General features: G+C 40.8%; 3 protein-coding genes across 6 annotated transcripts; all 3 read right to left on the reverse strand.

Moving 5' to 3' along the window:
• Window positions 1-1,188: 1,188 nt before the first annotated feature.
• LOC135651169 (BTB/POZ domain-containing protein POB1-like) lies at window positions 1,189-8,270 on the reverse strand. 3 transcript variants are annotated; one of them, XM_065171040.1, is made up of 6 exons: window positions 7,856-8,270; window positions 6,313-6,450; window positions 3,301-3,416; window positions 3,150-3,213; window positions 2,351-2,630; window positions 1,189-2,268 (listed from the first exon to the last, which is right to left on the reverse strand). In XM_065171040.1, exons 1-6 carry the CDS (start codon window positions 8,094-8,096, stop codon window positions 1,440-1,442), a joined length of 1,668 nt encoding a protein of 555 aa, XP_065027112.1. In that variant the 5' UTR covers window positions 8,097-8,270; the 3' UTR covers window positions 1,189-1,439. The 3 variants fall into 3 exon arrangements, with proteins under 3 accessions (XP_065027112.1, XP_065027111.1, XP_065027113.1); XM_065171039.1 differs by having other exon boundaries at window positions 7,805-8,270; XM_065171041.1 differs by having other exon boundaries at window positions 6,313-6,444; window positions 7,856-8,252.
• A 3,679-nt stretch (window positions 8,271-11,949) lies between these two features.
• On the reverse strand, window positions 11,950-18,105 carry LOC135651234 (uncharacterized protein At5g41620-like). The gene is made up of 3 exons (XM_065171161.1): window positions 17,389-18,105; window positions 14,710-14,835; window positions 11,950-14,024 (listed from the first exon to the last, which is right to left on the reverse strand). Exons 1-3 carry the CDS (start codon window positions 17,737-17,739, stop codon window positions 12,405-12,407), a joined length of 2,097 nt encoding a protein of 698 aa, XP_065027233.1. The 5' UTR covers window positions 17,740-18,105; the 3' UTR covers window positions 11,950-12,404.
• A 2,130-nt stretch (window positions 18,106-20,235) lies between these two features.
• LOC103968913 (uncharacterized) lies at window positions 20,236-22,807 on the reverse strand. 2 transcript variants are annotated; one of them, XM_065171162.1, is made up of 3 exons: window positions 22,695-22,807; window positions 22,256-22,601; window positions 20,236-20,912 (listed from the first exon to the last, which is right to left on the reverse strand). In XM_065171162.1, exons 1-3 carry the CDS (start codon window positions 22,777-22,779, stop codon window positions 20,423-20,425), a joined length of 921 nt encoding a protein of 306 aa, XP_065027234.1. In that variant the 5' UTR covers window positions 22,780-22,807; the 3' UTR covers window positions 20,236-20,422. The 2 variants fall into 2 exon arrangements, with proteins under 2 accessions (XP_065027234.1, XP_009380543.2); XM_009382268.3 differs by lacking the exon at window positions 22,695-22,807 and having other exon boundaries at window positions 22,256-22,688.
• Between the last annotated feature and the right edge of the window lie 751 nt (window positions 22,808-23,558).

Here is a 23,558-nt window from a genome sequence, read left to right on the forward strand (position 1 = left end):
AGTAGATTCCTGCGTTGTGTCTTCTCTCCTCCCTCTCTGTCTCTCGCCATTCGATTTGTTTGGTCATCACATTATTATTACTAATCTGGTTTGAAGTTCACATTATTATATTTTTCAGCCACTACATAAATAGTAATTAATTCTGTGTGTTCTATTAATTTACACCATGGCATCCAAAACATGTGGGAAGAAAGGGACGATAGAGACATGAGAGTACTGACCTCAAGCATATCTCAGACTGACTTAAACCGAGGATTATTAATTCTAACCCAATTCATGCTCATTCTTATATGTAGATGACGCATACAAGGTTAAATTTTAGTTTACCTGTAGCCACTGTGATTGATGGTATTGGTCCATTTGACTCCATTATTGCTTTGCTCCGAACACATCCATTCGGAGGCTCATTGGTAGGACAGTCCCACGGCAGATGATGACTGGAAGGAGGAGAAGTCAAAAACCCACACACACAATCCAACACCTCGTTGCATCATGTCAATGGTGTTGCACATGTTTGGGCATTGTATATATGCAAGCAGGGGAAGGTACAGTGAACAGTTTGCATCCATGTCAGACTGCAGTCTCCGAAGGCAAGGGCTTGGAATAGAAGGTCGAAGAGCAGACCTGTCTGTCTCCTGTAGAAGACTCCGCTAGTGTTGGGATGCCCTGAGCTCTGTGAAAATGACCAGTCGACAGCATTCTTGATGGCAAGGATTTATTTTTGACCGTGAGGAGATGCCCGAGATGGACAAGTTGATTGTTAGTTTAACATAAGGAGAAGCTCCCAATTGGACCATACTCGATTGCTGTTGAATGAGAGGCTGACAGTGGACACAGCCAAATGCAGACAGATGCATTGATATGATGATCGTGAGTTTTCCTCCCATCTGTTCATCTACGTATGCGTCAGCATATTGCAGAGAGCAAAACAAAAGAAAGGGGACGAGCACCATCGGATGGATGCTCGGATCCCAATAATACAAGTTGTTCATGAAGAATTATTACTCGGTGCATCACCATGAACCGGAGGGAGAGGGAACGATATCCGTACGGAATGACCAGAGTTCACAAGATAAGGAAAGAAACAACGCAGGTGTGTTGTTGGCTTTGGCTGATGGGAATCCAGCAAGATGAACAATGGGTCATGTTGAGACATCAATCAAAGTGAAAGACCCTATGAATCACAGCTTATGAACAAATAACGGCAGACGCCAATCAGAATGCTCTTAAGTTGGGAGCAGAATTAGTGAGCGTACATATCACCATGGATGGGTCACTCATCAAGCTTTTTGCAGCTGTCTGTAAGCACAGCATCACACAGCACCGTATCATCAATTTCCAATAGCATTTTGGCAGGTGAGAAGACAACAAAATTACAACGTGGACACTTCCATGACATGTAAAATGTTGACTGGTAACACAGACGAACCAGTGTACTACTACTGCAGTGAAGGTGTTTGCGGCTGTTTGATGGTCAATTCAGCCCGCAAGTGAAGGGTGCCATTGATGAAGAAGAGGCTATCCTCGGCTATAAATGAAGTCCATGGTATGCCAAACAGGTTTCGGTAGCCCACCGCCTTCCCGCCTGTGAAAGTGTAGAAGCCTTTGTACTTGCTCACAAACTCTCCTGACGGCTTGGTTCTTGCAGCAAACTCGTACTCCACCGTAAAGCTGATCGAACCTTTCTCTTGCATCCCTAAGAAAAGGCCAAAGCAGTGGAATAAACTGTGTTGATCCAGGTTGCAGTGAGCCGAGAGGAAGAATCCCTGCCCGCCCAAGTGAAATGCCTGGGAGTAGACCCGGCCAGAAGGGAACAACTTGGCACACTCGTCCCTGGTCAGGTCCAGGTAGACGATGCATTGTGGGTGAGGCCTTTCAAATTCCACCACCTTCAGCGGACGGTATTTGTAAGCCCTCTCTGTAAACCGCTTGTGGCTCGACTCGTCGGCAGAAAGGGCACGCTGCCGGTGTGGGGCCTCTGCCTTGAAGAAGAGCGCATCAGTCACTAACTTGGAAGCAATCTCGTGGTCTAAATCATTGCATGTGAGAACTTTTCTCAGTTTCCTGCAAGTCATATGAGCAAAACGGATATGGCGGATAAGACGAGAACTCAATATCTCACGCCGTTCCTCCAACACTGGGTACTGAGCACGGGCCCACTTGAGCACAAAGTCATAGATTGCATCTTCTGATGCCACTTGAAGGTCATCACTGGAGAGTATGGCCTCGATGCCAGAAAGAGGAAGGCCCAACATTTCATCTTGGAACCTGAAGCAAAAAATTTCCCAAAGTCTAATGTTAGAAAAATATGTAACAAGTATTAGATCATCACCTGCCAAGGTCGACTCACTTGGTTATATCCCTGTAGCTATTGGCAAGGTAATCCTTAGCTGCATCGGTCAAAGGTTGGACTGCTGAGGCCATTGAAACACTACAAGGAAGATCCAGATAGAGTAGTGCAGATTCCGTAGTCATAGGCAAGCTTCTAAGTAACTGACTACAGTGCCGCATGCATGAAACAACCTCAAACTTATCAGCAGCCATCAGCACATCCAAAAGGAGAGATGGAGAGGTAGTTGACAACTTTCCGCTGTACATAAAACTTAGGAGCTCCATGAGAGCAGCTTCCTCTGTTAAAGGGGCAAAGAAAAGGAAATATATATATATGAAGTTGCTTGTCCTGCAAGGCATGCGAGCTGGGTTGATGAAGATACCTCCACAACCCTGGGGTGGTTGTTGCACCGGAACCCCTCTCTCAAAAGATGTATTTAAAAAACACAGTCAATGTGGAATGCAGAAACAAATTTTACCAATTAACAATATAGAAAACAATCATGTCCATAAGACGTATGTGAATAATACCGATCATACCAATAAGACATTGCTCACTAAAGAAAAATCATACCATAGTTCACATTATATTACCCAACTATGTTAATTATGTCAAATCCTGAAGACACTTTTATCTTAAAAAATAAAAACTAACTTTGAAGAAAGAAATACGAAAATTTTCAATGCTAAAATCTTAAGTACTAAATGATAAAAAAGACCAAGTGGAGGAGTTATATATTCTTTTCTATAGTCATAAACTGCAGATATGTTTGCACATAATAACACTTGGCAGTTAGCATGATCTGTTCCACAATTACCTGATTCGTTGATTCTTAAGGTTGCATGCCGCTGATCAGATTCTTTCATGCCATTCGAGAAAAGCTGATAATGAAAATACAAAAAGAAAAATAGGATTTAGTAACTGTCAGCAAAAAAAGAGCAAGCAAGATGGTAGGTGGTATTTCTAACCTTGAAGAAAAATGGGCTTTTCGCAGCCAGTATAGCAGAACTAATGTAAATGGATTTAACTCTGAGGACATGAGGAGAACCACCCACATTTGATGAATCATTTTCTGTATCAGCACCTGTAGATTAATAAGGACAATCCGATCACAAAATGGAAACAAATAGCATAACTATAACAATGGAAGATGCGAGTCTCTCAAAAAAATGATTTATCAAGATTGGATTGAACATTAGCATGTATAAGACTTATTCAGGTCACCACTGTCATTTTCAACAAAAAAAAAATCCAAAACAAGGATGATTCTTCAGGCTTCAGTCAATTATACAATGACAACTATATTGTTTACAGTAAAAAATTTCTTCAGTGGAACTTCCTATAAGAAGTAGACTGTTTCTTAAAATCTCTTGACCCATCTAGAATCATGGTATCAGCTAATCAGTTATATTACTACTTCAAGATAAAATATAATAAATTAATGGGAAGTTGCAAGCTATGAACATTCAAATTGATTGAGAGTTATTATAATTCAGTCCACAGCTCTGGGTACCATCATGTCAAAATTTCATCTGCGGGCAACAAGTTTTACAGTGTCAGAGATCAAGCACAGTTGAGGCAAGATAATGCTTTACCGTGCTACTCATTTCTGAAAATTATTTTCCGAAAGGCATAAATACAAACTTTGGTTTTCCACCAACCATAATTCGATGCTTGAAATGATCTGTTTTGGATCATCTTCAGCTAGGCATTTGCTTGGAAAGAAGAAGCCAAAACAGAAACCAGACTGAAAACACAATTGTGGCCCAGTCTCAACTAAAACACAGAGGTTCAGCCCATTAGGTCCAGAACTGGCCTAATAGTGGATTGGGACTGGTTACCAGTGAGAGGATATATGAGCAATCCCCTCGTACCCCTTTTTCATCCACTTCTTACTGTCTTAAGAAATCCTATAGACTAATTTATCAATTGAATTGAAATCAAGTAAAATCCTGAATCCCAAACAATTACAACTTTTATTTTATTAAATCTAGGCAATACTTAAATAGTTAATCATAAAGACAATTAAAGATGTATGTGATTTTGGGTTTGTATTTTGTTTTGACCAATGCCATTAGTTTCAAGTCAATTTATGCTTCTTTTTCTTCTTTTTTTCAGTGAATCTCTTTAGAATAAGTTTTAGCATGTGAAGTAGCACATAGGCAAGTCTACATTCATTTAACAAACAAGTTTCCTCATCAATCAGAGCAATCTGAATCATCACATTACCATAGTTAGTAATGTAATACCCAATTTGATAAGTCTCACATCAAATTGACCTGGGGTTTCTCACCCCCCATCTTGTGAATACTCTCTTAGAGGCATAACCCATGTGTTTCTGGCTCAGGTAATGACAAATATACTAATTAAAGCCTAGCCCAGACTAATTAGATCAGGATATTACAGGTAAGAACAAAGGTAACATCAAAATGGGGCACTAAGAACTCTCTGGCCAATATTAACCTAGCAGGCAAATGAGTCGTGTTTCTGAATGATATCGAGCACGTTGAGAGCATGGAATAATTCTCCAAGATCATATAGGTGAACCAATTCTTGGTTGACTGTGACTGCGAGATAGGGGGCTGCTGACATCATCTAGACATTCATAATAAAATTGAGATATACAACATACATCTGGCTGTTTAATTTTATATTTTGTCTCAAATGGACATGTTTTGTTAATTTCTTGAATTTGTCTTTATCTCAGAGAGAAACATAACATCCCAGACAGAGTTACTATTCCGATCGACTCTCTCTTTTCAGTCTAGGAGATACTGAGCCAAGATAACAACCCCATGAAATAACCTGTAGGTGAAATGATCAAAGAGTTCCTTGCATAAATTTGCCTTAACTAGGAAAATAAGATAGGTTCTTATACACTTGGTAGGAAAGTTGTTCATACTATAATTATGCTCCACAAGGCCATTTTTGGATATATTGGTGTTCTTTAACCAATACATTATTGACAAAGAAAAAAATTGGTATACAGAAGGTCAGCACTTGATTTTCAAATCAGTTACACCAGCCACATGTTGACAGTCAATATTGACAGTAACATCTTGGAATATGACTCTCTAGTAAAGATGCTTGTACTTGCCTTTGTCATGTAAAATTCTCTATGCATTTTTGTTTAGGTTATTGTTCAGGCATTTTTTACAACACAGGTACTTAACTATGGGTTTGAACCGTTTATTGGGCCAGGCACTAATAGCAAGCTCAGGATATTATATTTATAGTTGGAAAGAATGAAGAAAATCAGATTTTACAGGGGCAAGATCATATCTGCAACTATCAAAGATTGATCTATATCAAAATATTGCTTAATTTTCAAACTTCCCAAGTCTAAAAGACACTAAATCGCTGGCGAGAATGAAATATGTCGAACCAATAAATACAAAAGAAACCTTAGAGCATTGTGGCTGATACTCAACCAGAATGATTTATATGGTTGAATAATTGTGTTCAGGGACAATTTGGTAGGGTTATGTTAAAAATTTGGGTTGAAATATCTCAAACCTGACCCAAGGCTTGTTCAGGTTGCTGTTGAAACAAATGTTATCCAGAAATAGGCAGAGACCATGTTAAGCACATTTCATTTATTACAATTATGGCCCCATTTTTGCGGCTACATCTGTAGACCAATCTGACACATGGAAGAACAATCAAACCTGACTTTTGCCCACTCCAAAGTCAGATAAGTTAGGGATTAAAAATTACGACCCAAAGTTGGGTTCAGTTAAGTTACAGTCGGATTGGGCTAGGTCTGTACTAAATACAATTCAAACTACCAAAGTTAATGCCACAGACAAGTATTATCAGAAAACTAAAACAAGCATATCACGAAGCTGGGGAATAAGATTAGGTATCAACAGGAATCCACAGGAGAAACTTTAAGCTACAAAGATGCATTATTGCAGTAGTAATCTTAACTCCTAATAATAGGATGATATTAAAAAGAGTTAGAGATATCAGACATGTACCAGCTCGACCCATGCCTGGTGCTAATTCTTCAAGCATTGGTTCATCCTCTTCATCATGATTCTCATATTCCATACATTCCTCAGTGTCAGGTTCACAACTCGATATAAGCTCCAATGAGTATTTTGCAGATTCTGATGCTAAAAGCCAAAAAAAAGAATATAATTGTTGATCATGAGGAGCTACAAATTTCTTATCAAATGATAAATACATTATAGCCAGCAACACAATTCAACCAACAAAAGAAAATCCACAAACTTAAAAGTTAGAACTTAATGTTCCTCCATTGAAAAGAAAATGGTTAAGGCCCGTCATTCCAAGATTGTGCTAATCATGAATAGGCAAGGTGACCCAAAATATCATGATGAACCATGTTAACATGGGAAAGTCAACATGCCAGATGTGGCCTGAGCAGGCCATATAGAGTGTCATGGACTAACATGTTATGGCACACACGGAGAAGCATGAGATATTACGCAACCCTACGTTCATGGTATGACTGGAAATTTAGTCACTTTTAAGATTGTCCAAAAGAATGAGATCTTTGACCTAATTATTTGCGGTTAGCTATGAAGATCGTCACACACCATTTATATCTTGAATCACCAAGTCGTTCGCTAGAAAAGGAATATAGTTGTTTTATCTCCTCCCAAGATTCTCTGCGGTCATCCTCTCCAATTGAGTTCCCTGTGACCTTAATTGACTTAAACCAAGTGGTTGATGATGAGTTGAAGAGAAGGAAACCAGGTGATGAGTAGAAGCAATTATGGATACAAAATAGGCATGAATCCTCCATGTAAAAAGCTAAAACTATCTAAAAATTAGTATCAGTAACCATTTACTAAGTTAGAACAGATCTAATCGACTCGATTTTGTACCCTGATGGGCAGAATGCTCTAGACCATGCAACATGTCACTGTCACCTAACCACTTGAAAGTGCTCTATGACCTCAGAATTTGGTTTAGGTAAGAAAGACCAACCTAAAACTAAAATGAAACCAACAATCAACAAAAGGAAACGGACTACCCTTACCACTCAGCTGTGCCAACAAGTCAAGGTTGACGACAGATATTGGTGCCTTGATTATCATACAAGAAAAGGATAAAACAAGTATATCATGCATAAAAGCAATAAATTTATGTCATTTCGACGTTTAACTATGGCCAAATTTCAATTCCCATCATGATTTTCCCGTGTGAGATAGTAAGAAGACTTTTCTGCAACAGAAGTTTGCATTAGTGGTAGTTCATGTTTAAGTTCTGCGGACAATCCATAGACTTCGCTAATGGGGGAGCAAACGAACACCTAAAAACTGAAAGCCCTTTCATTTTCGTTCTCTATCAAAAGGCCAGGAATTTACCTAAACATATTGATTCAATTAGAAACAGATCGGGAGAATAAGAATCATGCGTCGATTGTTCAATAGAACCAAGAAAAGGAATCAACAAAACAAGGCAAGCAAGAAACGGAATCGGCCATTTAAGGTAACTAACAAAGAGACGCAGGGAACGGGTGCCTGGATTCGGGGAGGCGCTCTCGCTCACCTTTCTCCTTGGCGCCGTCATCCCTCCTCCGCTTACGGTACCCGGCCCACCCGGCATCAGCGCCGCCCTCGTCCGGCTCCGCCACGACCTCGATCCGGAGCACGCGGTCGGAGAAGTTGCTGGAGTTGAAGGCGAACTCGAAGTTCTGGTCGCCGCCGTTGATCGAGGGTCCGGGATCCATCGCCGCCGCCGCCGCAATCGTCGTCGTCGTCGTCGTCGTCGTGCTTCTCGAATCTCTCATCCCCCCTCGCCCCCCCCTGACGCCGAAAGCCCAAGCCCTAAACCTAACCCTAATCCCAGCCCTAATCTGCTGCGCTCCCCCGTGACAGAACCGATGAGAAGACGAGAGAGAACAAAGAGATGGCGGAGGGTTTCAGGTTTCAACGCCGACAGAAGCGATAGAAATCAAAAAGCAGAGAGAGAAAGAGACTCAGAACGAGAGAGATTTATACGAACTACAAAATATATAATAATAATAATTCGTACTTCAAATATAACAAATGTATTGTTATCACATTTATGTTATATTATATACATAGAATATATAGATTATAGATAACATAACAGGTGGTATTTCTTTTACTTTTTGGCCCGCCGACGTTTACCCGACCCAGCTTACCAACTCGTGATCAGAGAGTGATATGGGACCCGCAAGAGCCTTAGACATATGACTTGTGTCGGTGTAGTAGAAACGTATATTTTTTGCAGTCAATTTCGACTTTCTACTTTTTTGACCCCTGTGAGATCCATGCAAAGGGTGAAAACAGAAAATATTATTCATGTCTCCTATTTCCTCATTCTAGTTTAGTTTAATCTCGTTAATTTTTATACGTAGAGGAAAAATGTCTTCTTGTCCAATTTGATCAGATGCAAACAATTCTAAACTTCAAATAGACATCAAGAATTCAAACATGTAATTCATAGTTTCTAAAAAAAAAAGAAAAAATAAATTTAATTGTGATGTAAATGTAGAATGTTTATGATTGAAAATTCAAAACTTTATCTAATAAATATTAGCATGTAAAATTATTGGTAAAACAGTGATGATCGGATAAGATGTCAACTAATATTTATATTTTTCATAAAGGAAAAAAAGATTATTTGCATGAGTGGGTGATTAGGATAAAAAAGGGAAAATGCAATTAGACGCAAGGAGTCAAGTCAAGCTAATTAGAATACAAGTCAAACGAAATCAAGCTTTGGTGATGAAAAGCCATGTCATGGGATGGAAGTCCATCGCATCTTCCACCAATCTTTATTCTTGGAAGAAGCAAAATCGGCATGTATTATGCAAGTCAAACAAAACCTTTTCGTTCGATAGACGGTGTCAAACATCGATGGCAGCTCCACATAGTTACGTCGTTCACGATTGTTTGATTTGGGAAAAGAAAGAGGTTTTTTGCGATCGCACGAGATAAATCTTCATGAACAAAGAAATAAATCTAATTAATGCATTATCTTGCACAAATAATCTGCGATTTACCTATAAAATCTATGAAATGATCGCGGGAAATTGCGGTTCTGTAATTTGCAACAAGATTTAGAACACATCTTTGAAAGAAAAAAGTCAAAATTGGAGATTGTTTTGGTCCTAATTTTACATCCCAATCGTCCATATGCAATTAATTGCGAGTTGTTTGTTTTAAGGAAGAGTTGAGATGTGAGAAATGTATTGGTTGTAGGGTATTATTATTATATACAGATCATGTGGTGGAATGAGTTTGCCGGCTGCTAATGACCGGTTCGACTTGATGATGACGTACCACGTTTGAATGTCTTCATGGCTTATTGTGGTCATGCAAATTCCACTGTGGATTCAACTGATGGGCATCCAACTTTGAATTCATGATGTTGTTGCATCCAAGACTGTGTCGTAGGTCTAACAAGGTGGGAAATCAATGCTCATAATGGGATGCCTCTCTTACACCGAACTCTTTGCATGATCTTTGAGCACAAATTCCATATGCAAATGAGAGGGTGTCATATAGATAGATACATTCGAAATCGTTCATCCCATTTCTTGTCTGTGGAGGTTACTGTTTCATTGGATGCATGTAATGTGGTCGTTTCGATCTGTGCTCGATCAATATCATGCTTACTTTTCTCCGAAGAAGGAGAAGCGCCTGCAGGTTTTTGGACACGAATCATGAAAGAATACAAATCACTGTAGGAGAACAAATAAGAAATATAGCTTCTTTTGGTGACGCATACACTTCGAATCATAGGTATTGTCTACATGACGCACAAAAGAGATCATCAATCTCCGTCTTGAATAGTTCTTGATGCAGTTGAAACTGCGGCCAAGAAATGGGTGAAGCTAATCTTGTCTACTATACAGGATCTGTTCTGATGAGTCGAGCAGGAAACACTGCAGCAAATTCGCAATGGGTAGTGCAGTCGTAATGAGCATTAAAGTCTCCTTTGATCTCTGAAAGTTCCAAACAGTATCAGCTAAAACCTCTACACGGATGTTTGCATCATTTATAGGACACAACGTTCCACTGTTCGTCTGTGTTTAATTTCTACCTCATCAGTCATTCGAGCAAGCTACGAACTCTTATGTTTCTTCAGATCTCTCTCCCAACAATCTGCATGAAACATGTGATGTTCTGCGTGTGTGAGATAATTAATGCCGAAGGAAATCAACATAAATGAACTCCGTCTACAACTGATCTACATAGAGAGAGAGAGAGAGAGAGAGAGAGGAGCTCCCTTCAATCCAAGCATGAGAAGAAGGGGAGCAAGGTCGTCTCCTGATGCATGCCCACCAGTGGAGTGCACCCTGCGACTGCATGGGGTTGCACCCCAAAGGTATTCATGAACCAGCAGAGGGAGATACTCTCTTCCCCTCGTAGATTGGACTGAAGAGAGCTCTTTAGATCCCCCTTCTCTATCTATCTATACCCGAGAGCTGTGGCACGAGAAACACGAAGAAACGAGGTGTGTGGTGATGGCCTTAAATAGGCTCCAAATTGGGAAGATGGTGACAGACGCTGATCTAATGCTGACTGTAGGAGGAGGGTAGATTTCTCTCGATCGCCGAGCGCTTGTTCACGTGAATTTGTATTCATATAGGGAGGAAAGCGAGAGGGCATCTTTGCTGTAGATCTCTTTCCGTAGCTTGTCTTTGTCATCTAATTATGGGAATCTCATGCGCCACCGGAGACAATGCATTCAGCGATTGCTTTGGCATCTCCCTCCTGCAGCTGCACCATCTTTGTTCGAGCTTTGGTCGGCACGATGGCAGTGTTGTGAGCTTTTACCGGTGGGAGCTTTCGGAGAGGGAGAATCGATCCCTCGATGTCTATGTCGATGCATGCTTCGGTAAGTAGATCTCACATTACCTTTCTTGCGTGATAAGCATGATGTCTCCGATCCATCATAGCTGAATCGACAACAGATGTCACTCATGTCGTTTCTTACAGCCAAGAACTGTTCTTCCGGTGACGATGATGACGCTGTCGTCGTTGGGTGGCTCTTCGGTATCTTGCAGTCCTCTTCACGAAGAAGCTTCACTGTAGCTGAAGATTAATCTTGCCCGATCACAACCTGTAAACGCCATGAAAGAATAGACAGAGAGTTCCAAGGCAAGTATACAGATAATTTGCTTTATGGAATGATGGAAAGATGGAATGTGAGGAGGTGACTGCCAACGAAAAGTCATTCTTAGCATAGAAGCAATCACCAAACAAGAATTGTTCTCGGGCATCGAGGAGAAGACACGCATCGCCAGATTAGGTAGGCAAGAAATACTGGTTTTGGCAAACCAATCGAATGCAAAATTCGTGACCGGGAATTGAAGTTGATAGCTCAGAGTACTTAATTGGCATGCATTTGGTTGAGACATATGTAATTATCAACCACAAAGCTTCAATATAATATCTCATGTTTTGATGCTTCCAACTCTTAAAAGAAACGATTCTCTTTATCTCAAGAGGAGAATCCAAGTCATTGTCTCAAACGCTGTGGGAACAAATGCTTTGTTATTTTGATCACATAAGGCTTTACCTACCTAAATGTTGATGTTAGCTATGAATGCCTTGATAAACCCTTAATAACCTTACTATAATCCGGAGATTTTAGGAAGCACAAAATCTCAAAATGTAGATAGAAGATTTTATCCCACTGGTAGTTGTACTATCGAGTTCTCATAAGAGTCTTCTCAGTACCACCAATTCACCATTACTTGGGTTGAGATGTAGTAGATTACATGTCTGATGATTAAGGTGCATATCAATTATAGCAATTACAACTGCATTAAGGATCACTGTCACTATTGTAGTCTTTGCTTTGATGTCTCTTTGCCTCAGAGAAGAGCGGCATGAGCACTGAAATAGGCAATGCAGCATAACACCATCCGAATACCAAAAGGAGACCCTTATTGCAGTCATCTTGCTAGAGGAAATGCCATAAAGGAAACCCAAACCATGAACAGATCGTCATCCACTCTGCAAAACAACTCGCTGCATACGATGAGAACAAAACCAAGCTACCCCTTCCACTTCACGAAGTACCATGGATGAGATTGAGGTGACTTCTTCGTTCTTCCTCACTGTCTTGCTCTAGCCACGGAGGAACGTCTCAAGGATTTCAGACGAGTATGCTTCCCCTCTAATCTTGCCTCAAGCAGCTTTGCCTTCAGAGTGCCCTCTTTCGATCCTTGTGCTGATTTCGACGAGGATTCAGGTGCAACAGCCTGGTTGGGAGAGCTGATCTGGTACTTCCATTGTCGAACTGGACTAGTGATCTGGTGAACGTCTCCTGAATCAGTGTCTCCGCCACCAGCTGAACCAAGCTGAGTCCTCCACAATAAATGATTGTGAGAGCTTTCTCTATGATGATTACCATGATCCTCTGGATAGCACTCAGAAATTTCTGAAAGATATCTTAGTGAATTAGCAGTCAGGTGCCTCGAACCACGCCAGCGAGCCCACGTCAGTTTTGTATCGTGCCCATGTTCCTGAGAGCAACGGTAATCAGATTTCTTCGTTCTAGATAGTTCAATATGATCCACTGCCACTTTGTCACTTTCCGCATCAGTAGGAGAGTGTACTCCCTGCACCCTGTCTAAAAGCTGCACTTTGCTTCCACGTAACTTTGTCTTGTCCATTTGTTCGCCATATTCGGATGAATCATCTTTGCTTTCAGAGCATCCTATCTTTTCTCCTGGTAAAGTAGATGTTCTCTTGGAATCCAGTTTTTCTATCCCATTTTGAGTATTTTGTTTCGGCTGGTCACGACTTCCATTTCCGCGAGTTGCCATGTTAAGCTCGAAGCAGTGCATCTCACTCGCAACAGAATCATCATCATCATCATCATCGTCAGCATCATGAGGCGCACTGGTAGTCCCATTTAAGTGGACGGACTCGAGAGATTGGCGCCGCATATTAGTGTCTTTCTTTTCATCCTTTCGGTACAGACGATCATTCCCAAAGGCCCTGGACCTTCTAGCTCGAAGAAAGGATTCAATTTCACTGCTTAACCTGTCTGTAATTGTTGTTTTTTCAGCCAAATCTCCTTGGTCTTCTGCAATGTTCATCTGAACCCGCTCATCTAGCCATGCTTCTGATATATGAAGTACTAACCGATCTACCTTATGGTCGCAAGCTACTTGAGATTTTTGCTTCAACTCCCTTACTTCCTGCTCATAATCTGTAACAGCCTTAGCAAATTCATCACATAGGTCCTCCAAAGGGCTATTTGTTTTTCTCTCTCTTTCTAGATCTTTCACAGCCTTCATGTATGCTGCATTCACTTCGGACAACTCTTTCCCAAGTTTCCGGTGAAGACTTTCAGAGCGTCTTCGGAGACGCCTCTCATCTTCAAGCTCATCTCGTATCGATTGCACTGCTGCTTTGATCTTTTGTTGCTCTTTGTTCTTTCTAATCAGTTTGTCTTCGGCAACTTGCTTCATTAGATCATCCATTTCATGCTGATAAACATGCTGCTCTTGCATCAGCTCCTGAATGCGTGCCTGCGCATGTTCTAACTCCACCTTCAATGCTTTCACCAATGAGACATTGCAAGAATGTTGTTCTTCCAGGCTCCAAATGCGATTCAGTACTTTCAATAGTTCTGTCGATGTTTGAAGACTATATCCTGCCTCCCCAAGCTTTCCCTTAAGATTGACAGAACTGCTAGGAGTGATGGCTTCACTAATAGCAGCAATCTGCAAGGTGCAGATACATGAACACACAACAAAAATGTTAATACATCTGCAAATACATGTTCCTTTCTTTTATTTTTTCATATAAGAAGCAAAATAAGTTTTCACTAAAACAAAGAACATATGGTTCCAGCAATTTGATATTAAGACATAATCTGCCAATGTAAGACCATTGCTTGTACCATTGGTTAACCTAAACTTGTATTGTAGTTGCTACAGCACAAGCATTGCAGCACACAGGTGTCTATTACATGCCATGCTAGTATCTAAAACTAATGAAATGCCTGGTGCAGTCATGCATGAGAATTTCACTATATGTACAATGCCAAGACCTAAACGTGCCATGCAAGGAACTGAGAGTCAAATGCCTGAACAAAAAGTCAAAATCGTTTGCTTTTACAAGTTTTATTGCACAATATCTCATGATAAAACTAAATCTGCCTGAAATCAACCATTACAACTCAATTGTTGAACATAGAAAGTTACAAGGCTTCAAACAGAGACCCATATATTAAGTGGACAATTCATTCTTTTGTTTCCCCGATGATAACAGAAGGGGCACCCAAAAAAATAACCTAGGTTAAAATATTAAGAGGACCCAAGCTGAGAACCTCTTCAGTAACAGTGGGCTAAGGCCTGAATAATGCGTGACTAATCCAAGTAATTAAAATGAAATCAACATGATTACCTCCATAGAACTACTATAACTTGCAGGAGATACAGGTTGCAGGGCTCGACTATTTCTCTCATTCAACTTGTAATGCTTGACCAATGAAGCTGCAACTTGCCTCCTTAAACTACCTGCACTTTGAGGCTGTCACAAAAAATGGAGATCATTAATAGTACAGAGTCCCAATAATTCAGTATGTAAATTCTATCTAACAAATTAATGTTCATTTCAATAATTCATGTCCAAAAAACTAGTAACCAAGATTTCAGGACCAAACTGCAAGATGGAAGTACGCGCATGCAACATTATGAGAAAGAAATCAAGGTTGCATGCAGCACACACAGCTTTTGGTGTACGAAATTGTTTCTTTAATTATGACAAGGAAGTCACAACTTATATCATCCTACATCACATGTATATCATTTTTCTAATCTTGTTACCATATTGGGTTGGGATTTAGAGTTTCCACATTACATGACTGCTCCTGGAGTTTCCCTACAACTATTTTTTGAGTGGCAATTGAATCTTTCAGTTTATATCACAAATAATATCATACTTATTTCCAAGTAAAGCACGAAATTAGGGCTGTTTGATAATTGCACAAACACTAACAAGTCAATGGTGTGTATCAATGTATTATTAAAGGATCGGGTTGGCTTCCTTTACGTATTGATTGTCATTATTTTTGTCTGTCACAGAATGAGGGCTATAGAGACAATATTTTGGTGGTCGAGGTATTCTTTAAGATTTGATTATAGGAATGAAATTTATATATAATGCATAATTTGCTAAAACTTGAGCAAATAACTAAGATGTTCTTACAATTCATACTAATTTTGCACGCACCTGATTCTAATTACACATGAAGAAAGGCTCAGAACTTATTATGAGAACAGACAGGCCTAATATATTTTGCTGCAACAAAAGGTGGATTTGTTACATATGACATGAATATTTCATGTCATGGTAAAATTATGATAAGTAGATTGCATGGCATCCAAATTTGAAGCTTTATGTGTGTATCTACAATGTGGATTAAAATTTTCATTTCAGTTTCCATATAATTGACTGACAATTCATCTTTGGGCCGTAGGATTTTAAACTAGACAAGAAAAAATATTGTATTTTTGAAATGATTAGAAAAGAACAGCAGAAAACTAAGTGAAAGATGCAAAAAGATAAATAGTTAAATTAAATTCCACAGGAAGAAGCACTCGAGATCAGTCTCACAAAAAGGTAGTGAGGAAGAGATAAGATGGAAATGAATATGATAAGAGGGAAGAAATAGACGAAGGGAATATTTTTAGATTTCTGTGCTTTTCTAATAAGACCACTGTTGAAAGCTAAGAATAAGCAGCCGCCCTTGTTTCAACCATAAGAATGCATCTGCCCACCTAACCATATCGATAAACCATTCAGATTCCTAAAACAAATTTAATAACAACAAACATTATCAATGGGAGTCCTATCTAAATTCACAAATAGACATAGAACATATTAAAATCATAGGATGATCTTACAATGGTATCTAGAGAACAGCAAATTAACCTAGATTGCTGCATCAATCTAAGGCTGATGGAGACATCAAACTATAGAACAATCAGCAACCACAGATGGCATATATAACTTGCCACATATAGAAAAAGAATCTAAACTATAAAAGGTAGTACCATAATCATAAATAACCTAAAAATAACTTATGACAGTTCAGAGAGGGCAAGGTTTGCAAGTTGGTTTCATGCATAGGCACAGCACAACATGCAAAATGTACCATGCTAGCAATTATCTGGTATGAAAAGGTGTCTGCATTGTAGTTCTTGGATACACACGCTAACTTCACTCTGATGGTGCCCGAAATGGTCATCCCAAATGAATCCATGAGTACATCATTATGACATAAGCCATACCGGTTCAAATTACCAACTGGAGAAAGAAAAGGCCAAGTTTTTGCATTGATGAAAGAGCCAGAGAAGGACCACAAATCGATGGACCAGGTTGATTATGATCATATATGTAGCAAAGAACATATATAAGTGGCTTTTACCAGGAAACAAGAAACTCTATAAGAAAAAGTGCTCCAACAGTAAAGGCCTGAAGTTATCTTTGAGTTGTTTCAACAGCTAAAATTCTTGATGTAATGCTTACTTAAGTGGACCAAATTTGAAGATTTGAAATGTATGCTTATTTCACATACGGAAATGTTTCCTCAACTTTTCTGATTATGACATAGCCTACACCTTGAGAAGCATATATGGGTGGATGTCTTTGTGCAAATAATATAAATAAGCACACACTTGCAACAAGTCCAGTTTTCTCTTCTAGTTCCATTCTAAAATCACATCGACTCCCCAATATCGATTAAGTGGTTAACATCTACATCTACATCTACATCAACATGGAGAGAACAAGGAATCAATTTAATACAAATTCAACACTTTTGTTCTTTTTCAAGTCAAACAGGTCCAGTAGCGACAAGTTCATCAGTCAAGGCAATTCTTGGCAGGATTTCGAATCTTTCTTTTCAGAAAACATTCATATCTTTATCTCAACGAGCTTTATGTGAGATGAAACAAGGGATCACGTAATCAAGGAAGAGACATCGTCAGGTAAGACATTTGATCAAACACTTGAACACTACAGGAAAAGACAAACAAGTACAAGAACATCAAAGCTAGCCACAAGAACCAAGAACCTTACCAGGTCCTCATGACGAACGGCCAAGCGATCGGGACCGTCATCGAGCGCCTTCCCATCGGCATGGCGTCGGATCTTGGCGCCCCTCCGGCTCATCACGGAGACGGGCATCAGGTCCTGGATCTCCCAGAGGTTCGCGCCGAGCTTTCGAGCCGACACCGAGCTCCTCTTGGGTTCGCCCGCGTCGGCGTCCGCAGAACCGGCGTCCCCCAGCTTCCAGGTGGGCACCGGCGTGCAAAGACCGCCCTTTTTCCCCACAGTAACCCCTCTCCTCAGCTTTAAGCCCAAAGCGTCCTCTTTTACACCAGCACTCCCCTCCTCATCATCAATTGCCACCCCTTTCCCCCCTTCCATGGTCCCTTACACCTCTCCCTGTCTCTCTTTTCCTTAAAGATCAAATCTTTTTACCATCAGCAGCCATACGATTTGCCCTTGCCCATTCCCCCCTGCCTCATGCGTCCATATTGCTGACTTTTCCTACTGATCTGCTGCTTCTGGTGCAGCAGCTTGTTTGCTACTAGTAGTACTGTGACAATGGACCCTTTATAGCGAAAAGGGCCTGAGAGTTCCCCGGCAACAGGCTGCTGCTCTTCCTCTCTCTCTCATGGGAATACTAGGGAGAAGTGATCAAGCTGCAAATTCAATGGGGAGGATGGCTTCCAAGGATCATAAAGGAAAAGTCTTTCAGGGTTGGCATGATTTGGTGTGCAAATTGAGTGGGTGGCCCAGCTTTGGAGGGATTTGTAGCCTTGCCATGTAGTCCTTGAGGCCACATGTCAAAGGATGTCGTCTGGGACCAACCTTCGTTCCTCTCTCTCTCTCTCTCTCTCTCTCTCTCTCTCTCTCTATCTATCTCTCTCACATCATTGCAACTGATCCCTTGGAATTAGGAGAATGATCCGAACAACTAATGGTTCCATGGGAGGATTGTTGAGAGGGGAGAACATATGATTGCCAGCAAATAAATGGCAAAACGGTGCGATAAATTCAAATAATACCAAGTTGATAATAATTCATCAAAAGTAATCGACAGATTTATTAGAATCAAATTAACTCCAGTAGATATTGTTAAGAATTCATGTGAAGGACCAACTTACGAAGTCCATAATCAGATGATCGTTAATTGAGCTTGTATTGGTTCTATTATCAAGAATCATTTGCTAAGATCGTGAACAGTTCACTCCAAGTTTCATTCTTGAATGGACGGGCTGCTGGCTCTATCAACACCGGAGCTGACGGATGTGATGGACGCTACGCCTACCACACGGCATCCACAACATTACATTTTCGTCTCCCACCGATGGAAATCTCCATTAAACTTCTAGTCCTTGCACTCGTAGGAGGTGGGGACAGACGCTGATCGAAGCCATTGTTTACTCGTTGGTGTCCCAGTGATGTGGAACAGCTGCAGCTCTGTGCCGCCGGTTGCAGGCGTTCCGCTGCTGCCATGGAAATGAAAGAAAGGATGTTCATCCAACTTGGATCAGCTACACTTACACTCACTCCCTGCCATCGGACTCGGAGAAGCGTGCATCGTAAGGTAAGGATTCACTGTGGTCCTGCAGCCAACGCCTCGCTGTCCGACGAAGAAGCTTATACCTCTAAACCCTGAAGACCTCTCACCGCCACCGTTTCCTTTTCTTATGGCCTTACAATATTGCAGGACTACAGTTCTGCCTCGCCCCAGATTTTTTGAAGCAGATGCATTGCCAACTGTCTTCCACGCTATCTTTCCTCGATCTCTTTCCCGGAATCACAAGCTGCACACAGTAGCCATGGCCAAGCAATGAACGGGCAGTAGCATAGCACAAATCTTATGAGCTGCATGCATCGTAGTCTTTAGCTCTCGAAAGAACGACGGCAGGGTGGAATCATGGGCTACAGCACGGAAATCTACGGGAGCCCTCGTACTCCCAAAAGCCAACAAGTTTCATGGGACTTTTGACTACGAATTCCCCGATGCAAAGGGCGAGACTCACCTGCCTCGCCCGAGATGGGGAACACGGAGCAGAGGCCATGCTTGAGCCAGAATGGAGCTCCATGATGTCAACCTAAACAGTGGATCCTATCACTTCCGTGAGGGGATCCCATGTTCCTTGTCTCCGCCGAGACAGGACAACCCACAAGTGCGGAGACCTTGAGCCTGCAATGATGATCCCCACGTGTTGCTCTCGCTCTACTCAAAGGCATGGGAAGACTGGCTTGGATGTAAAGATAGATCCAAAGCCGTTCTTGGATTTGGACCAGAAGTAGTTTATCGATTTCTGCATACCCAGGGCATGTGAGCTGCTCTGGAATATAGCACTCTTAGGGTTCCAGACTCTCTTGGATCCAATGCTACCCATAGAAGATGAATAGAGCATGTTGGTCTTGCTGCAATCCTGTTTGACCAAGAATAGAGCATGTTGGCCACCATTAATGATGGATCATGCTGTATGTTGATCATGTGTTCATCATCATCATTCTTTAGTTGTAACTAGGGCAGCATCTCCTGACAAGATGCCATTTCACCACCCAGAAAAGCATTCCAGGATGTAGCACTTGATATTCAGTGATTCTGATGCATGATGAAGGATGGTGTGGCACATGATCGTGATATTACAGTTGACCATTGATCCATAAGAAGATAAAAAGCCCAAGTTTTGACTCATATAATCTCTGTTCCGAGGAATATTTGTCTCCAAACTTGCATATCTGATTCAGCTATCATATCCCACTGTAAACATCACAACTACAATATCAAGAACTCAGATATTTGTGTGCCCATAATCTAACTGAGAAGTTACCAGCTCAGCTTCAATGCAGATTGTATGCAAGCCATTACTTGCATCATACTTTTGGAAAAAATGATGAAGACAAAAGTATATAAGCAAATTGGATCAATATCAGGTTTTTACAGCATATGATTATTTAATGGCTATTGAACTACAGGGAACAAGAATTCGATAAGATCGATAATACAACTTGCTGTACACTATACACGACCATGAGTAACTCCCACCTTGCTGTTGACAAAACTTTGAAGCAGAAGCTTCGGTCAGTCTTTTCCGTTGCTTCTAAAAGCAAGAACTATGTAAAATGCCATGTAGCATCGGATCCATGAGAATCTCAACAAAGATGGCAGGCAAGAAATGACACTTAACAATGATGTTTCAAAATAGGTGGGCTTTGGATTGGACGGGCAGCCAAGTGATTGGATCAACTCTTCCACAAGCAATACCCGAAACTTGGTCGGTGTGTTAAGGGCAACATTGTCTACACGGTGTTCATATATCTTTCCGGTCTTATCAAGTTTGTACTCAGAGGTTCCATCGAAGCGGCCATGAATCTCCCAAGGCACCCGAGGAATGCCATGAACAATCCAACGAATCATAATAACATTCTCTCCAGGCTGCCATATGCTCACGATGTTGATCCATATAGCTTTGAAGAAAACACGACCATTGAGTCTCAGAGCCCAGAATATCCGTTTATAGTTGTTAATACCAACAAAGGTGTTGAGAGGGTCTTTGAAGACAATATCATCCCTGGTCGATAGCAATATAAATATGTTAATCATAACAAGCATACGGTTCTAATAACATTGTCATACTAAATAGTGTACAAACAAGTAATGCATTTAAAAGGGAAGGTAAAACATGGTAAAATTATGCAATGCAAGACGATGAAGGCCGACATATCTTCACATCATATCTTCACAACTATAACTTTTAAGGATATAGCACAAAACAAATATAAATTTCATTAGATTTATCATGCACAAGCAAAAGAGAGAAAGTATGGCGCCATTGCCGCCCTCAATCGGAAGGCAGGTAAGCAAGATGGGTAAGCCAAATATGGGCGGAAGTACTTTCATAACTGGAAAGCCTGTGAAGATCATAAATATTCAAAGGCACTAAATAAATTTTTAACATATATAGATTGACCAGCATCTGAAAATATCTAGAATGATGTATGAAGTGGGTAGAAATGTTGAAAAGTTTATAGCTTCAAGGGGCTTGAAGTCAAATTTAGGAGATATAGTAACGGATTATAATGTCATAGCGGGCATAAATTTTTCTAAAGAACCAAATCGATTTTCAAGTCTTGAGAACCACAATCCCGATGACAATGCTTATAAGGGACCACCCTGCTGGCAGAGAGATGGAAATTCAAAATAAGAAAAAGTCCCCAACTTCAGGGTTGCACTTAATAATTACTTTGCAAAAGTCATAAATGCTCAAAACAATTGTATCAAACACGATACGGGAACAACAATGGGAATCAAAACACCCATCAAACCCACATAACTGAAACAGTAGACATCTATGAATTATTCCTAACTATAAGCCAGTTTCATACTTTGGCTTTGAAGTCTGGTCCCAAATTCTCAAAAACATAAAATCCTCAGCAACATGATGCATACCGAAGATAAAGCTACTTCTTGCATTTTCTCAATAGCATAGCTACTGGAGTTCAATACTCATTTGATTCATTCCTAGTTCCATTCCGGCTGATGAGTCTATAGCCGTAGAGCCAATCGAACTATTGCCAGTGAGGACAAAGCAGTACTAAAAATTCTTTTTTTCTATTTTGCACTTAGTTTAATCTCTGGACTAACTAATTGCATGATAAGATTTTGTAGGTGGCAGAGCCGAGAAAGAGCAAGCAAGCTACTTCAAAGCTCTAAATAAATTTCTACAGATTCATATAACTTTGACAGTAAATTGATACATTGAAGTCTACTAAATCGAAGAAAAACGAACTTTGGAATGCAATATTCAATCACGATAAGATAAACTATTCCAACAGATTAACCATTAATCAACGGGAAAAAAATTCCAACTTTTCTAAGAAAAGTGAAGGCATCATACAAAGAGGAACAACAAACCTGTATATATCATAGTTGGGTTCGCGCTGGAAGATATCAGGAAACTCTTCCCTCAAGGTACGAATCGCGTATCCCATGTTGACATAGTAATCTTGCTTCTCGTCGCCGCCATCCGTCTGCTGCTGCTGCGGGCTCACAGAAGGGGACAGAGGAGAAGACGAAGCGCCGTTGAGGAGGGGAACGAAAAAGAGAGGGGGCAAACCTTCATCCCGCAAGGGATCGGAAACCCTAATCACCCTCTCCTGCGCCTCGTCCTTGACCCGGCCATAGGCGCAAACCCTGGAGGGGTTCTTGTTGGGATCACCGCCACCGCTGCAGCTCGGCCGACGGAAGTTTAGGGTTTTGGCTGCACGATTTTGGGTGAGGGTGATCTCGGTGAGAGGGAGGAGAAAAGCCATGGAAACTTTCGATCGAGGGAAAGAGAGAGAGAGACGCTTACATGAAGGTCGGATTGAGAGTGCCGGACAGATTTTGTCAGCGAACAGATAGGAATAAGATTCGAGATATTCCGCTCCAGATAACATGTAAAGGATCGGTTGGTGGGGCTGGGCGGGCCCTGCCTCGACAATGACAGATCATCATGTTATCACCGTCATCATCAGGGTGATAAAAAGATATATAAAAATTAATATTCTATTTCTTATTTCTATAGCATGTTTCTTTGTGGTCTTAAGTATCATAGCGTCGCCGATGTCCTCGTCTCAGAGAAACTGACTTTATTATAATCCTTTTTTTAATATATACACATATTCAAAATTTAAGTTTCATAATAATTTAAATAAATCTTCGTAGAGCATATTTTAGCATTATGTGACAGTACCGATATTGTATATCTGTATCGTGACACCTCGAGCTTGTGCACGATGGGAAGTCATACCCGTGCTACTCGGGATTGTACAAGGCGGCATCGCCTAACATGGAACCATTCGCGATGGTATAAGATAACACCACACGATGCAGAACCTTGCGGGATGGTCCATGCCGTACGGAACGCACAAGGAATCAACGGTCATTAACGAATCTCATATGATCGATTCCCAACGACAGATATAAAAGTCAATCCCCTTATCAATGCCAAGGGGATCCTTGAACACCAAAATTATCCTAAATCCATATAATTCTAACTTAAGCTTCGATGGGATCAAGTCGAAAATTCTCTTCACAACATTGACTTTTTCTTATCAGGGAAGCAATGAAGGCACGAGCTCAAGTCCTACCTCGAGTCGATCCACGAGGTGCTTTCCCGGCCCACCGAGGTTCTTCCGTTGCCACCTTAGACTTCTACATGAATGACTTTGCGTCT

The sequence above is a fragment of the Musa acuminata genome, chromosome BXJ3-10, assembly GCF_036884655.1.
Source record: "Musa acuminata AAA Group cultivar baxijiao chromosome BXJ3-10, Cavendish_Baxijiao_AAA, whole genome shotgun sequence".
NCBI classification, from domain to species: domain Eukaryota; kingdom Viridiplantae; phylum Streptophyta; class Magnoliopsida; order Zingiberales; family Musaceae; genus Musa; species Musa acuminata.